Here is a 17,092-nt window from a genome sequence, read left to right on the forward strand (position 1 = left end):
CCCCCATCCCAGTGCAGGTCCCATAGATCCTTGTGGAGAAGGGCTGGCCAGAGTATTGCATGTCCCTCCCGGCCACCTCTTCAGTCAGCGGTTCCAGGTCGGAAGACTGGCTCAGGTCCAAACCCCAGCAAAGACTGTGACTTTTGATTGGGGCCACCGCCTTCAGTCCCCCGTCCTTAATTTACTCTGCTAGTACAAGTTAACAACTGTCCGTCTATCCTGCCTCAGGGACACCATGTTCTAGTCATCTCCATAACTCTCTGGGTTGATGCCCCTCTGACCCTGCCATTAATTAGAATATTTGCAACTTCCTGACATTTGGCAGTTAAGCATCACCCTCCGGCCTCTGTTATTTTAGGATCTTCTCATCTCTGTTGCTGTCTGTAACAGCTCCTGGCCTGCAGGGAAGTCCCCATTGACCTCGTTGGAAGTGCTGGTGTCTGTCTGACCAGCGCCAGCCATATGGCCTTAATCAGTCATCAGTGGTCTACCCTGGAGGACAAGCCTTTGGTGGATCTTTCTGGATACATGGTTCACGGTATTTCCAGCCTGCCATGCTGTGGACTTTTCAAGAGAACTCCGGGAGCTAGAGACAATGTGGAAAGACCTTTACACTTTTCCAGGAAAACGTCTCCCAATTTGGACTTCTATACCTAGCCAAACTAACCACCCAGTGCTTACCTTCAGGCATGCGTCCTTCCTCCTGGGGCCACTTGAAGGACATGCTACCACCATCAAAGCGGTCTAACTACAAAGAGAAGAGGGCATGCAGGAAACAGGGGGTACCCCTCGGAGGAGATGCACAGTGAACCCCAGAACGACCCTGCTGGGGAGATCCTGTGATGCCACCCTGCCTCTGGCGTCAGCCAGTTTGGACCAAGGGAGAAGATTCTGGAGGAACTTCTTCCAGTAGACTAAAGTGATAATGCCTGTCTCACACATGTGCGTGTACATGGGAAATTTACGCAATCGGAAGAAAATTTGAGGTTGTTCATAAGCCCCCAGAATTACACAAGCCAAGGGGAAAACAAGAGGAAAAGTATTCGTAGGACCCCACGAGGCCAGCTGTAAATAGTGTTTTCATGTACATTCTGAGTATGGAGTCTATCAGAGCATGATGCTGTGAGGATGGGGAGGGACACAGGTGGCCAGACAAGCTGCGAGGTCGGGGCAAGGGGACTGCCTAAACCCGACAGAGCAATAGGAGTTTGTTTTTACCAGCACAGAGTAAATGCCAAAGGAGTCAGCTGGAAATGGAGTGCTTGCTTCTGGGAGCGGGGAAGGAAACTATTTTTCATATGAAGCCCCTGGGGCACGGAGAAGCCCGCACACACACTGCGGGGAAGGACTCACTGCAGCCTCTTCAGCAGCAGAGCAGGGAGCAGGGAGGGCTCTGCTTTTTATTGAGGTGGGGTCTCGCTCTGTTGCCCAGGCTGGAGTGAGGTGGCGCGATCTTGGTTCTCTGTAGCCTTGCCCTCCCAGGCTCAAACGATCCTCCCACCTCGACCTCCCGAGTATCTGGGACCACAGGCATGTGCCACCACACCTGGCTAATTTTTTAATTTTTTTATAGACATAGGGTCTTGCCATATTGCCCAGGTTGGTTTCAAACTCATGGCATCAAATGATCCTCCCCCGAACCTCCAAAAGTACTAAGAATACAGGTGTGAGCCACCACGCCCAGCCAGGGGCTCTCTTTTGATCCACATGAGGCCACACACAGCTCCTGCCAGAGCCCTCCCCTGAGCCATCTGCGGGGCCTCCCCCTGTGGACATGGAAGGAGGCTGCTTTGGGGCTGGCACAACTGCTGGAGTGCACGGGGACCTTCGGCCTGCACCTGGAACGCTGGCCCCGGGGCCCGGGTGGGAGTAGGGCCTGCTGAGGGCTGGGTGAGGTCTGAGCTCTGTGACCACGCAGGCTCTGGTTGGAAACGCCGTGAACCCTCATGAGCCCAACACCCGGGGCAGGCCCCAGTGGCCGCTCCCTCTCGTCAGACAGCAGGTGAGTGTAGGGAGGAGCTGGCATGGCCCCATGGCAGCTCTGGCGTCTCATCTTGTCCCCTTGGGGGCCATAACCCAGCATGGAGGGACGCGGGGAGGGCGTGGTCCGGACACGCGCAGTAGGATTTGCCTCTTCCTGCAGGCCCAGCTCTGTGCTCACCCTGTCCAGGTGGATGTCCTTCGGCTTCTCTGACATTGACGGACAAAGTCAGCCTGTCCCCAGCAGCCCACCCAGAATGGCACAAACCCGAGCCCATTCTCGGTGGGAATAAACCCTCAGGGGCCTCATCCGGGATCGCCGGACACCTCTTGGCCTTGTGGCAGAGGCGGAAGGTCCAGGAAGCTCCTGCAGGGGCCGCCCCTCCCCAGCCCCCTGCCCAGGGGTAGGGGCCACCTCCAGCAGGACCTTACCTGGGGCAGCATCCAGCAATCTCCGGAGGCCCAGGGACTGCTGCCCCCCAGCTGCCTGCAGAGGGGCAAGGCACCCAGAGTGCTGGAGAGACCAGGCCACCTCCCAGCCTTTGGCCCCAACCCGTCTGAACACCAAAATGAGTTTCTTGGCAACAGCTGTTTTCCTAGGGTGCTTTTCTGTGTTGGAGGGACACATTTTCTTGGGGGCAGGTGATGGGTGGTAGGGACCCCACCCCCTCCATTTGCAGCACAGCCCTGCAGGAGACCCCACCGGGATGGGGAGAGGGTGCCACCTGCTGGCACCCCATGGCCTTGCAGGTCCCCTGGCAGAATCTTGGATTTTCAGGGGTCAGACAGGCTGCCTGCCCATGAGGGGACCCCTGGGCCCCAAGGCACCAGCTTTGGGAGTGGGGCGGGGAGTGGGGGCAGCACATCCTGCCCCACCCTTAGTTGAAAAACTGAAGTCTAACGGCCTATGGGAAATTCGGGATCCGAGGACCCAGAAACCCAGCACCCTGAGTAAGGGCAGTGGGGCTTAGCAGGAGAGGGCGGCGGCCCCCACAGCCCCCCTGTGGCTCCTCCTCCCTGACTGACAACCCAGCCTGGCTCATTTTTAACTTTTTTTGGTAGTAGATAGGTTCTACCCCAGAGACGAGTGGCCTTTGGGTTGGGTTTGGTGTCAGACTCAGCCGCGCCTCCGTAAGTCCCGCATCAAGCCGGAACTGCCCCACGGGCCCCCCCTCAACCTCGAGGTTCAGAAGCAGCTCCGGGCTGGAAGACTGCAGCGCAGGGCCCTGCTGGCTGGGTGGGGGGTCCCTGGGGAGGATATAGAAAGGAGGGGTGCAGCAGGCTGGGAGGGCTCGAGGGCTCCGGCGGCCCCACCATCCCCTGCTGTTCTTGGGGAGCACAGCGGGGGCATGGGTGGGGTGCCCCAGGTGTGTGCCTGGCCCCTGCCAGCCAGGGTAGGGTCCTCGGTGGTGCCTGGAGACCCTTCCCCTGCTGTGCCCCCCACGGCCCCTCGGGGCGTAGTAGGGTGGAGCTCCCAGGTATGTGCCCCACCCCATCCTGCCCACAGTGGGGCTGGGGGGCGGGGCGGGGGGCAGAGCACAGGTGAGGCCCCTGGCGAGTGCTGGGGCTGCGGCGGGGCTCTGGAGCCGCCAGGGAGGAGCCCACACAGACGCCTCGGGGTTTCTCTGGCAACAGTGTCCCTCCCCTCCCTGGGGGTGCCGCTCTCAGGGTTCTTACGTTCCGTGGGCAGTGGCTTTTGAGTTGTGGCTGCCTCCCATGAAGGACACGGAGCCTGGGCCTTCCAGCAGGTGAGTAGAGGGCTTTCTACCTGAGCCCCACTCAGGCCTTCCCAAGCGCCAGCGGAGGGGCCTGGGGCAGGAGAGCCAGCGGGGTTGCTGGGTGGGGCTGAACGGGCACAGGCAGGCGGGGAGGAGGCTTCCACTCTCCTTTTTCAGGGACTCAGCCGGGAGAGACCAGCCCGCAATCCTCTGTCCGGCTCCCCTGGGCAGGGAAGGGGGTCTTCCCACCTAGGGGCTCCCTCTGAGGGCTTGGGGCCTCCTCAGAGGCAAAGGCAGACCACCCCGGAAGAGGAATTTCCCCCTCCTGACCAATGGGCTGCCCAGCGTCTGGGCTCAGGTCCGCATGTGTGGCCTTGGCATGAAGTCAGCCTGTAATGCACGATCTGTTTCCCCATCTGTGAAATGGGGATGAATGCTGCCCAGCCCGACGGCACTGATGCCCAGTCCTGCATCTGGCCCTGCTGGGCAGCGTGTGTTAGAGGTGGAGGCGGCTGGCTGAAGGAGGCTCACCACTGCACCCCACAAAAGGAGCCCAGCTGCCTGTTCTGCACCCTGGGGCGGGGGTCTGTGGCTCCTCTCCCGATGGCATTCCATGCCAGCGGCTGCCGGGTCTCAGGCTCCACAGCTGCACGGTTGCCTGGGGAACGTGCTGGACACAGGGCTGGGTGCCCTGGGTGGCGCTGGCTTGGGAGATGTTGCTATCCACAGTGGCTCCGGGGGCTGTCGGGTGGCTGCTGCGGCTGTGGCCTCTCCTCGGCGAGGCGGACGGTGTCTCCCAGCAACTGAGCCACCCCTGCGTGCTGTGGGCCAGGGCCTTTAATTAGGGGCCGCATCACCACACCTGGCGGCTGGCTGAGGGCGCTGCAGGGGTTGGGGCCCAGAGGTTGGAGGGGAGCCGGCAACTGTGACCCCGGGTCCCACCTGTCACTCCTGCAAGGGCAGGGCCCCCATCCGTGATTTCTCCCCCCTCATCTCACCCTTTCACTGTTTCCTTCTGGGGTCCCCCACAGCGCCCTCCCCAGGGTCTTCCCACATCACAGGCTGTTGTGCCACCTTGTTCCCACCCTTGCATCTGCCACCTCTGTGTGGCCCGGTCCCCTGTGCCCGGCCCTGTCCCAGGGGAGTGGCCGGTGTCTGCAGCCTTCTGCAGCGTCATGAGGCAGCCAAGGCTGGAGGGCCAGGTGCCCAGACTCAGTCACCCTAGAAGCCCGGGCAGGTTTGTGTGTGTGTGTGAATGTGTGGTGTGTTGTCTGGGTATGTGCATTATGTGATGTGTGTATGTGACGTGTGGTCTGTGTGTGTGTGCCTGTCTACGTTTTGTCTTTTGTGTGTGTGTGTGATGTGTGTATTGTGTTTGTGTGTCTGTGTGTGTTTGTGTGTGGTGTGTGTGCACTGCATGTGTATGTATCTGTGTGTGCTGTGTGTCTACATGTGTTGTTTTCGTGTTGTGTGTGTTGTGTGTTGAATATCACAGGGGGGCACGAGGTTTCAGGTGTGTGGGTCCCAAGGTGCCCAGGTGGCCTCGTCCCCTGTGGGTCATTTTCCCGTACCTGGGTCAGCCCCCGGAGAGCTGGTGCTTCTGGAAGGGCTTCTCTTGGGATGCTGGAAATGTGCCCCTGTCTTGGGTGCCTGGTGGCCTCGGGGCATGGCCTCGGGTGCTGGAGCCTCCAGCCATGGTGCAGGGCCAGCCTGGTCTGTCTGCTGCTGGGGCCCACTGCTTGGCACCCAGGGCCGGGGCTGGGGTCATGGAGGCTGGGCGCCACGCTGGGTGCCATGCCCACGTCCAGGCCTGTGCCTGGCTACGGTGACTGCGGAGGGCTCTGTGGTGTCCGGCACCGAGCCCCGAGAGGCAGGGGCGTGGCAGGCGCCTCTCCTCCACGGCCCACTGGCTCCGTCCCCCAGGCCTGCTCGGGCCTGCCCAGGTTTGCTTTCCAAGGGCGAGGTGGTGGGAAGTAAACAGTGTCGCTCATTAGAGCAGAGCTGCCGCCAGCTTCCAGGAGGAAGCCCCCCACCCTGCCGCCCACCCAGCCCTGCCAGCCGAGATGCAACAGAAGCCTGGCATATGCCACAGGCTGGAGTGCCAACGGGCTTCACTGTGCCAGGCGGCTGCGCTTGCCGTGGGAGGCACCACCTGCGGGCTACGCCTGTGCTGAGCTGGGCAGAGCTGTGTGGTGCGAGGTGTGAGGTGTGAGGTGTGTGGTGTGTGTGTCGTGTGTTGTGTCGTGTGTGTTGTGTGGTGTGCAGTGTGTGGTGTGTGTGGTGTGTATGGTGTGTGTGGTGTGTGTGTCGTGTGTTGTGTCGTGTGTGTTGTGTGTTGTGTGGTGTGTGGTGTGTATGTCGTGTGTTGTGCCGTGTGTGTTGTGTGGTGTGCAGTGTGTGGTGTGTATGGTGTGTGTGTCGTGTGTTGTGCCGTGTGTGTTGTGTGGTGTGCAGTGTGTGGTGTGTGTGGTGTGTATGGTGTGTGTGGTGTGTGTGTCGTGTGTTGTGTCGTGTGTGTTGTGTGTTGTGTGGTGTGTGTTGTGTGGTGTGTATGGTGTATGTGTTGTGTGGGGTGTGTGTTGCGTGTTGCCTCTGTGGTGTGTGCATCACCTGCATGTGTGGTGTGTGTGTGATGTGTTTTGTCTGTGTGTGTGTGTGCTACGTATGTGGTGTGTCTGTGTGTAGTGTGTGTATAATGCGCATTGTCTGTGTGTGAGATGCGTGTTGTATGTGTTGTATGTTCTCTGTGTGTGTTGGGTGTGTAATGTGTGTCTGTGTGTGTAGTGTGTATGTAATATGTATGTAATGGCCAGGCACGGTGGCTCACACCTGTAATCCGAGCACTTTGGGAGGCTAAGGCAGGTGGATCATGAGGTCAAGAGATCGAGACCATCCTGGCCAACATGGTGAAACCCTGTCTCTACTAAAAATGGAAAAATTAGCCAGGGGTGGTGGCACGTGCCTGTAATCTCAACTACTTGGGAGGCTGAGGCAGGAGAATCGCTTGAACCCAGGAGGCAGAGGTTGCAGTGAGCCAAAATTGCGCCACTGCGCTCCAGCCTGGTGACAGAGCAGGCAGAGGTTGCTCGGGAGGGCCCTGCCCCTGTCCCTTTATGGGGGCAGGACTGAGAGCCCAGGACCACTGCCGATTTGGGAGCCTGAAGGCCTGGCAGGGAGGTGCCGACCCGTCAGCAAAAGGGCCAGGCCTGTGAGTCACTCGGATGGCCCAGGGGCACAGAGGCTGCAGCAGGACCCCCACCCCACCGGGCGTAGCGAGGCTCTGTGGGAATGGAAGGAGGCTGGAAGCGGAGCTGCATTCTGGGTGCCTGAGAGCTGTCCAGGCTCTGAGGCTGGTGGGGTCCCCGTGTCACCCCACGTGTCCCCTGAAGCTTCCGGTAACATCCCAGACGTGCTCCCCAGGGCGTGGCAGCCCAAGGGCCATCCTTGTCACTGCCTGGTCCCAGCAATGAGCTCATTCCCTGGTGCGAGGAGGGTTCGGCCAGGTTGGGTGGGGGTGGAGCTGGCCGCACCTCACGTTACGGGCAGGGCCTGCTTGTCCTTGGGCGCCTCCTCTCTGCTTCCCCTCCGAAGCTGCGGGTGGCTGATCCTCTGTGCCCTGGATGCCAGTGACTGTGCCTGCTGGTGACCAGCCTGTTTGGCTCGGAGCTTCCCTGGGCCTGGGCCTATGTGGGGCTGGGCTTGGGCGGCATCTCCAGGCGTTCGCATGGTGGTTCCTGAGGACAGGTTCCATGGAGCGAGCCTGGAGGAGGGCCTCCATCCTTCATGCCTGCCTAGACTTCCGGGGTCTTTCGTTGCAGACCCCTCTTCTCTGGGGACACCTTAAGGGCCACTCCTGGAACAAATCTGTATTCAGCCTGACCTCAGCTCCATACCACGCCCCCGTCCCCCGGAGGGGTAGACTCACCAGCCAGGCGAGCACAATCCCCAGAGGCAGTGGGGTGGGTCCCCAGGCTCCCGGGTGGCACTGCCAGTGGGGGTGGGGCGAGAACTGGGAGGAAACTGGGATCTGAGTCCAAGCTTCCCCTTGGGGACCACAGGGCCGTGTCCTCCCCACCACACTGCCCTGCCAGGGCCCCACCCAGGTGTGCGGGGGCTGAGGAGGGTGACGGGGGTTCCTGGCCTGAGGCCGCACCTGGCATCTCTGCCACCATCACTGCGGGCAAAGGGTGCCCTGGCTTGCACCAGGGTGAGCCCACAAGCCAACGCCCCCTCCCCTGCCTGGCCCCATGGAACCGAGAGACGGCGGCTGATGTGTATCCATTGGGATGTCTGGGCTGGGCTCCGTAGCTGCCGGGACCTCTGTGCCTGGGACTGAATCAAGACTAACCCTGACCTGGGGTTTGGCCCCACCCCTGCCAACCAGAACACTGCCCAACACTGAGCCCACAGGCGCAGCCCGGCCACAGTCCCTCCCTTCGTCTCATTCTGGGCCTGGGAGGACTGGGTAGGGGTCGCTGAGAGTCCCAGCAGGAGCTGAAGGCCCAGGCTCTGTCGCTGAGTGACAAGGTTATTATGCTATCACGGGCCAGCCGGAACTCTCTCCCGCCCCACCAGGAGACAGCTCATTGGGAAGCCCCCAGCTGCGGCAGCCCAGGGCCGGGCAGCCCACCGTGCCAGCCCAGTTTCAATGACCCACCTGAGAGCTTCCATCGTGGGCCAGGGGACTGGCACAGGTGGGCATCTGGAGCCACGCAGTGGCCAGCCCACCCCGAGTAGGGCAGGTTGGGCTGGCCCTGCACCTGCTCACCCTTGGCCCTTCGGCTATGCCGACCCTGGTTGTGGGCACGCTGCCCACCCACCTGGGGGACACGCCTCAGCCTGGCCCTGAGGACAGCCCGAGGCAGGGCCTCTTCTCTCATGGGGCCCCTGGGAGAGCAGCCCACTGGGAGGCTGGGGCCAAGCCCAGGTAGCGTCTGCGTGGAGTCGGGCAGGGGCTGCACTGTGGCCAGACTCCATGGCTGCCCCGGGAGGCAGCAGCTCTGTGCGAGGTACAAGGGTATGGGGTCAGAGTGCTGCACCTGCCTCTGCTGCCTTTGGGCGGGAGGCCTGGTCTCTCTGAGACTCAGTTTCTCCATCTGTAAATTGGGCCAATCACATCACCTTCCTCAGAGGGGTGTGGTCAGGGTCCGAGAGAGAACGCTGCGGCCGTCCTCCAGGTGGGGTGCGTTCCTGCTCCCTCCTCTCTGCCTCCAGTCTGTGGGAGCAGGGATGCCCGGGGAGGTAGGGCCGGTCTGAGTGGCTCTGCTGGGCACGTCTGCGCCTGCGAGCCTGACCATCGTGTCTGCTGCTCCCTCCCAGGCTCCCTGCACCTGCGGCCAAGGATGACATGGCGGCCCTGAGATGGCCCGGGCCCTCCTGGCAGCCGGACCTGCCCTGGGCAGCTCCCCACATGGTTGAGTCTGATGACCTCAAGGAGCCAGGCCCCCAGGGGAAGGCCCACAGCCTGCCCGTGTGGTCTGCAGGCCCGGATGCCCGGGATGGGGACAGCTTGGTGTCATCGGGCCGGCTCTCGGGCTCCTCAGGGGGCCACGAGGGGCATGTGTCCTGGAAGGAGAGGCCGCCCCAGGTGTTGGGGCCCTGGTGGCAGCCCAGAAAGAGTGACCCTCGGCTGGAGCAGCTGAGAGACAGGATCCGGGCCCAGGCACGGTGGCAGGGGAGCTGCTCGTCCCTGGGTGCCTCAGACCCCTCCAGCGCCTCCAGCCTCCACAAAACCCCCGAGCTGGCGCTTAGGAGGAAGACCCAAGGGACGACAAACCCCTCTCCAGCCTCTGAATGCTCAGGTCAGTAGTGGCTTTGCCAGAGAGGGGTGGGAGGCCTTCAGGCCATTAGGAGGGTGGAGAAAGGGCAGGATTGGGCTGAGGGGTGGCCAGCTGGGTGTATGCAGCCTGCCCCAGGGTGGGGTTAGGGTCCTGAAGGGGTGGGGGTTGGGGGGTCATCGATGGGGGAATTAGTGTCCTGAAGGGGTGGAATTGGGGTCCTGAAGGGGCTTCTGAGCCAGGGCCAAAATGAGGATCCCTCCCTGGAGAGGGCGGCGGGAGTGGTGGGGACATTAGAGCCTGGGAGGGAGGGGCACACAGGGAGGGCCTGCAGGGCTGACAGAGGGGACCTGGTCCCTGGGCCTGGAGTCTGTGCCTTTGTCCCTGCGGCCTCAGGGGGCTGCATGGTCAGATTTGTGGGGACTTAGGTCAGGAGCGCCCTAAAAAGTCAGCCTGGGATTTGGAAAGTCTGGCAGCTTCCCTCCTGCAGGGACGGGGCGTGGGAGTGAGGGGTAGGTTAGGGTCGGGGTTAGGGGCCAGGGGTGGGGGTGGGGGGCAAGTTAGGGGCGGGGTGGGGGACAGGTGGGGGTGGGGGGCAGGTTAGGGTCGGGGTGGGGGTCAGGGTGGGGGTGGGGGGCAGGTTAGGGGCGGGTGGGGGTCAGGGGCAGGGGTGGGGCAGGTTAGGGTCAGGGTGGGGGTCGGGGTGGCGTTGGGGTAGGTGTGGGGGGCAGGTTAGGGGGTCAGGGGTGGGGGTGGGGGGCAGGTTAGGGTCAGGGGTGGGGATGGGGGCAGGTTAGGGGCGGGGTGGGGGGCAGGTTAGGGTCGGGGTGGGGGTCAGGGGCAGGGGTGGGGCAGGTTAGGGTCAGGGTGGGGGTCGGGGTGGGGTCGGGGTGGGGGTGGGGGGCAGTTAAGGGGCAGGGTGGGGATGGGGGGCAAGTTAGGGGCAGGGTGGGGGGTCAGGGGTGGTGGTGGGGGCATGTTAGGGGCGGGGTGGGGGGTCAGGGGCGGGGGTGGGGGCAGGTTAGGGGCGGGGTGGGGGTCAGGGTGGGGGTCGGGGTGGGGGTGGGGGGGAGGTTAGGGGCGGGGTGGGGGAGTCAGGGGTGGGGGTGGGGGTAGGTTAGGGGCGGGGTAGGGGTCTGGGTGGGGGTCGGGGTGGGGGTCGGGGTGGGGGTGGGGGCAGGTTAGGGTCGGGGTGGGGATGGGGGGCAGGTTAGGGGCGAGGTGGGGGTCGGGGTGGGGTAAGTAAAGAACCTGGAAAGGGTTGGAATGACGTTGAGAGCCAGTCCTTCGGCTTCTCTCGGTGTCCAGGTATTTCACTCTTTTCCTAAGAAAATAGGGAAGATGTTTTCCTCCTTTGTTGTTTTAATTTATTTTTTATTTTTTTGAGACAGAGTCTCACTCTGTCGCCCAGGCTGGAGTGCGGTGGTACAGTCTTGGTTCATTGCAACCTCCGCCTCCCAGGTTCAAGCGATTCTCCTGCCTCAGCCTCCCGAGTAGCACCCGCCACCACGCCCGGCTAATTTTTGTATTTTTAGTAGAGACAGGGTTTCATCATGTTGACCAGGCTGGTCTTGAACTCCTGACCTCAGGTGATCCTCCTGCCTCTCAGCCTCCCAGAGTGCTGGGATTACAGGCGTGAGCCACTGCGCCTGGCCACCTCCTTTATTTTTAAGATAACTTCTTATTTTTTAAAAAATTGTAAGATATGCCGAACATAAAATGCACCGTCTGAATCATTTTAAAGTGCACGGTTCAGTGTCACTGAGCACATTCACAGAGTCCTGCACCCACCACCACCCTCCATCTCCGGAACTCTCCATCTTCCCAGGCCGAAGCTCTGTCTCCGCGAAACACTCACTCCCGTCCCCTCCCAGCCCTGGACCCTCCCTCCTACTTCCTGTCTCTGTGGATCTGACGACTCTGGGGACCTCGTATCAGTGGAATCACATAGAATTTGTCCTTTGTGACTTTGTTTTTTTAAGGCAGGCATATTTTTGGGGGGGGGGGCACGTGCAATAAGCACAGGAATGGAATGAAAATCATTCCTACTTCCCGCGGACCTTCCTCCCCGACTGTCCGAGCGAACGCTCTGGGGGGCACCGCTCTAAGTCATGAAGTCCCTTTGCAAGAACAGAAGTTGAGGCCATGTTGTGCTACCTCCTTCCGGGTGCTACATGTTCCCAACCACACTCAGTGCACGGCCCGGGGGCGTGCAGGTCCTGACTCACTCCTGGGGGCTCCATGGAGCCACGGCTAGAGGCGGCTCTATACGAGATGCTGGCACTGTGCCCAGCACTGGTGCATGTCTTGATGGGCCTCATGGATGCATTCTCAGCCTGAACCATTGGTCAGAGGTGCTACTGAAAGGTTTTTGAGGCCGGGCGTGGTGGTTCACACCTGTAATCCTAGCACTTTGGAAGGCTGAGGTGGGCAGATCACTTGAATTCGGGAGTTTGAGACCAGCCTCGACAATATGGTGAAACCCTGGCTCTACTAAAAATACAAAAAATTAAGCAGGTGTGGTGGCAGGTGTCTGTCATCCCAGCTACTCGGGAGGCTGAGGCAGGAGAATCACTTGAACCCGGGAGGCGGAGGTTGTGGTGAGCTGAGATTGCGCCACTGCACTCCAGCCTGGGTGACAGAGCGAGACTCCACCCCACAAAAAAGAAAAAGGCTTTCAAAATACAAAAAGTAGCCAGGTGTGATGGTGGATACCTGTAGGCCCAGCTCCTCGGGAGGCTGAGGCAGGAGACTCACTTGAACCCAGGAGGCAGAGGTTGTAGGGAGCTGAGATCACACCACTGCACTCCAGCCTGGGTGACAGAGTGAGGCCCTGTCTCGAATGAATAAATAAATAAAATGGCTCTTCGGCTGCTGCCAAACTGGCACCTTCTCCTGGAGATTCTCTGTGGGTGTCTTCTCATGCTGCCTTCTGCTTTTCACCCTGTTCCAGGTTTCAGCATTTTGAGTGCAACTGAGCGCAGAGTTGAAGACAAGGCAACCCGTGGCCAGGGGCGCAAGCTCTCCGGGCCCTCCCAGCACCAGGTTCCTGGTGAGTGGCTCTGTGGGTGGCTGCCCTGGCGCTCCGGGTTAGATGCTCAGGCCATAATGTGGGCAGCACATGCTGGGCCACACTCACAGACAAAGACACCGAGGGTCAGGGAGGACCCCAAGTGGAAAGAGGCCCAGTGGGGATTTGGAGCCAGACTGCCATTATCCGGAGCCTGTGTTCTAAGCCTCTGCCTCTCCAGTGGGGCTGGAATCCAGGCAGGCCCTGGGGAGCTGAGCAGGGGCATTTAAAAAATTTTTTTGGGCTGGGTGCGGTGGCTCACGCCTATAATCCCAGCACTTTGGGAGGCCAAGGTGGGTGGATCACGAGGTCAAGAGATCGAGACCAGCCTGGTCAACAAGGTGAAACCCCATCTCTACTAAAACTACAAAAAATTAGCCGGGCATGGTGGTGCGTGCCTGTTATCCCAGCTACTCGGGAGGCTGAGGCAGGAGAATTGCCTGAACCCAGGAGGCGGAGGTTGCGGTGAGCCGAGATAGTGCCATTGCACTCCCGCCTGGGTAACAAGAGCAAAACTCCGCCTCAAAAAAATAAATAAATAAATAAATAAATAAAAATTTTTTTCCCAAGAGATCTCCTGTACAAAATAGGCAAGGGGTTTCCTGTGTGGCCACGTGGCAGCCACAGGGAGTGGGCCTGGGGCCCACCAGGTTTTTGCTCACTCATTTGCTTGACAAACGGGAGGGGTGAGGATGGAGGGGGCAGGAGCTGGTGCTGGAGGCTGGAGGATGTGGCCTTCATCCCGGACAATGGGAGCCACGGAGGTCTAGGAGGGGAGTGGCCGTGAACCGGCTTGGGCAGGCCCGGGGCAATATGGATGCAGGGAGCTCTCTCCAGTCCAGAGAGAGGCAGACGCGGGCAAGATTCCTGAGACCCAGAACGAAGGAGGGGGAGGGGCCTGGGGAATCACGTGCGTCTTCGTGGGGACAGTCATTGCCCCTCCCAGCCGTGCAGCGCTGGCTGGGTGGGGCCGGGTTGGTGGATTCTCCATGATGTCTGGTTGGGCAGCAGCCATGGGCACGCATTTGGGGGTGTCCCTCCCGTGTGGTGTGTGAGCCAGTGCAGATGTGGGCGGGGTTCAGGGCCGGCCCCTCGGAGAGCAGGGGGCAGAGTTGGTTCCTCGAGCCCTGCAGTTCCCGGCACTCCTGCCCCTCCGGATCTGGTTCTGCCTCAGCCCGCGGCCGGCACCACCTTGCTTCTTCCTCCTCCACCTTCCAGGGGGACCCCCATGGCATCGGCTTGCCCAGGAGGCCACCCTTCCTGCCCCTGCCCCTGCCCCAGGGAGGCCACTGGGGCCCACTGGTCAAGTTCAGGACCCAGCAATGGGTCACTTAGGGATCTCAACCACCCCATCCTATCGGTCACCAGCTCCTGGCAGCCTCGTTTTCACTCTCCCAGTTTGAGAACTTTCCGGAAGCAGGCATGGAAGAGGGCCTTTTTCTTTTTTTTTTGAGACGGAGTCTCACTCTGTTGCCCAGGCTGGAGTGCAGTGACGTGATCTCGGCTCACCGCAACCTCTGCCTCCCAGGTTCAAGTGATTCTCCTGCCTCAGTCTCCCAAGCAGCTGGAATTACAGGCGTGCACCACCACACCTGGCTAATTTTGGTATTTTTAGTAGAGACGGGGTTTCACTATGTTGGTCAGGCTGGTCTCAAACACCCGACCTTGTGATCCGCCTGCCTCGGTCTCCCGAAGTGGGAGGGCCTTTTTCTAAGTGCAGAGTTCAGTGGCGCTAAGCACATTCTCAGAGCTGTGGACCCATTGCCACTCTCCGTTTCTAGAACTTTCCATCTTCCCAGCTGAAGCTCTGTCCCCACTGACTCCCCGTCCCCCTCCCCTAGGCCCTGGCACCTACCTTCTTGCTTCCTGTCTCTGTGGACCTGGCAACTCTGGCGACTGCGTAGAGTGGGGTCACACAGTCTGTGTCCTTTAAAGAGGACCTACCTGGCCCTTAAGGATCCTCCTGCCAGCAGGGTCGGGGCCTGGAAAACCGAGGGACAGGCCCAGCCTGGCCCGAGTGGCATTTGGAGGCCCAGAGACGCCTTTGGCCAGGGTCCTCGTCTGTGAGTCCCCACCTGTGGGAGACCTGTCAGACACTGTAGCTTCCCAGATGTGCCCCCACCCCAGCCGTGCGGAGACTGAAGGAGGTGGCATGCAGGGAAAGACGAGCAGCCAGCCTCGGGAGCCAGCCCTCTGGGTGGCCACTGTCCTTGCTGAGCGACTTTGAGCAAACTCTGCCCCCTCGGCTCTCCATCTCCTCCCGTCAGCCAGAAGGGTCCACCCGCGGTGCCAAGGTCCCTCCAGGTCTTGCCCTCCCTCTTCCTGCCTCTGGCCTCAGAGGTGTTCAGTCTGGACGCTGCTACTCTGTGCATTCATTTGGGGCCTGGCCCATTCAGTCGTTCCTTCACTCAGCGAATAGTCCTGAGTGCCCACGGCCCCGGCCCCTAGCTGGGTGCTGGATTCAGAGATTCGAAACTGGCTCCTGTCTTCAGGACCTCTGGGCCGGGAGGGGAGGCCGCTGGACACCCGGGAGAGAATTTGAGTAGGTGTGCCCGGCTCTCTAGGGAGGAGTGCCTCGTGGCAGTCCCCAGGGAGAGCTCTGCAGGGGACGTGGCAGTCAGGCCGGGCACCTTGTCCTCGGCGTTAGCTGCCTACCCTGGCTCTCGCCGACCGGGGAGCAGGACCGGCAATGTTTATGGCTCTCGTGACTGTTTGCACAGGACCCCAGGGTGGCCGAGTGGCGGGGCCTGTGTGTGGTTTTACCGCTCACCTTCCCCCCCTTCCTTCCCTTCTCTTCCTCACTGAAGTTCTAAGGGAAAATCCCAAAAGGATCAGAAGCAGTTCTTGCACAAGAGAGAAGACCCCCAAGTCTCCCTCCCCTAGAAGAGTGGCCGAAGACAAGGACGAAGGTAAGATTTGCTATTCCGGGCCCTGGCAGGGCTTGGGGATGGGCATGTATGATATTGGCACACTAGGTAGGCAGATGGCTTTCATTTCTGGGGCTGGGGCTGCGGCTGGCCACCTGGACTGCCATGTGCACAGGCTTCCTCAGGGCACCTGCGATCGGCAGGTCCGGCTGGAGCTTCAGGACCCGTGTCCCAGGCGACTGGTGACCTTGGCCGCCACTGGAGTAGCAGGTGGTTCCTGTCTGGGCAGGGTGTGTCCCTTGAGACAAAGTGAAAGTCCACAAAACACCAGGCACTATTGTCCTCTCAAAACCGGGAGGCTGAGCGAGACTGTAAGAAAACAGAGCTGTTCAACCACAGCGTAGCACACACCGGCAGCTCACGGGACCCGCAGCTCACGACACCCACAGCGTAGCACACACCGGCAGCTCACAGCACCCGCAGCTCAGGGCACCCACAGCGTAGCACACACCAGCAGCTCACAGCACCCGCAGCTCACGGGACCCACAGCGTAGCACACACCGGCAGCTCACAGCACCCGCAGCTCAGGGCACCCGCAGTTCATGTCGCTTGCAGTGCACAGCACCCAGAGCTCCCGGCACCTGTAGCTCACAGCACCAACAGCCCAGGACACCCACAGCTCCTGGCATCCACAGCTCACGACACCCACAGATCATGACACCCACAGCTCAGAGCACCCGCAGCTCAGAGCACCCACAACTCACAGCACCTGCAGCTCCCAGCACCTGCAGCTTAGGGCACCCACAGCTCGTGGCACCCACAACTCACAGCACCCACAGCTCAGAGCACCCACAGCTCAGAGCACCCGCAGCTCAGAGCACCCACAACTCACAGCACCCACAGCTCATGGCACCCACAACTCACAGCACCCGCAACTCAGAGCACCCACAACTCATGGCACCTGCAGCTCAGGAGCACCCACAGCTCAGAGCACCCACAGATCACGACGCCCACAGCTCAGAGTACCCACAGATCACAGCACCCACAGCTCAGAGCACCTGCAGCTCAGAGCACCCGCAGCTCAGAGCACCCGCAACTCACGGCACCCGCAGCTCAGGGCACCCACAGCTCATGGCACTCACAGCTCAGAGCACCCACAACTCACGGCACCCACAGCTCAGAGTACCCACAGATCACGGCACCCGCAGCGCAGAGCACCCACAGATCACGGCACCTGCAGCTCAGGGCACCCGAAGCCCACAGTGACAGATACTGGCATGGGTGTTCGTGTGGTGGGCAGCTCGGGGTGCGCTTGGCTGAGGGAGCCGTGCTTGCTTGCTTTGTCATGAGGTCGTATTTAATAAGCAAGCCCAGGACATCTCCTTCCACCTGCACACTTGGGGGTGGGCAAGGGTCTTCCGCAGACCCCACTCTCCAGTAGCTTGGGGACTCCGCGCAGGCGCGTGGGGGTGCGACTCAGCCATAGGCTTGCATTGCGCTTAATTTCATTCGTGTTTCCTGGAGAGTCCAGTCAGGCAATGCTGTGGGTGGATCCCAGTGGTCAGAGGAATTTCTAATCCAGGCATCTCCTACCTGAGGACCGGGCAAGGGTGTCAGTGCCCTGCAGAGACCCAGCGGCTTAGCCTGGGCATGGGTTTCGGAGCTTGCAGGGCAAACCTG

General features: G+C 60.9%; 1 protein-coding gene across 1 annotated transcript in view; it reads left to right on the plus strand.

The window, feature by feature from the left end:
- Nucleotides 1–8,482: 8,482 nt before the first annotated feature.
- CCDC187 (coiled-coil domain containing 187) overlaps nucleotides 8,483–17,092 on the plus strand; it is a 47,397-nt gene continuing 38,787 nt past the window's right edge. The window contains exons 1-4 of the mRNA XM_064366090.1: nucleotides 8,483–8,625; nucleotides 9,018–9,499; nucleotides 12,429–12,527; nucleotides 15,353–15,454. Of these exons, the coding sequence (XP_064222160.1) occupies nucleotides 8,483–8,625; nucleotides 9,018–9,499; nucleotides 12,429–12,527; nucleotides 15,353–15,454 (826 nt within the window). The remainder of the gene's footprint in view (nucleotides 8,626–9,017; nucleotides 9,500–12,428; nucleotides 12,528–15,352; nucleotides 15,455–17,092) is intronic.

The sequence above is a fragment of the Aotus nancymaae genome, unplaced genomic scaffold (assembly GCF_030222135.1).
Source record: "Aotus nancymaae isolate 86718 unplaced genomic scaffold, 86718_ANA_hifiasm-v0.15.2.pri h1tg000063l, whole genome shotgun sequence".
NCBI lineage: Eukaryota > Metazoa > Chordata > Mammalia > Primates > Aotidae > Aotus > Aotus nancymaae.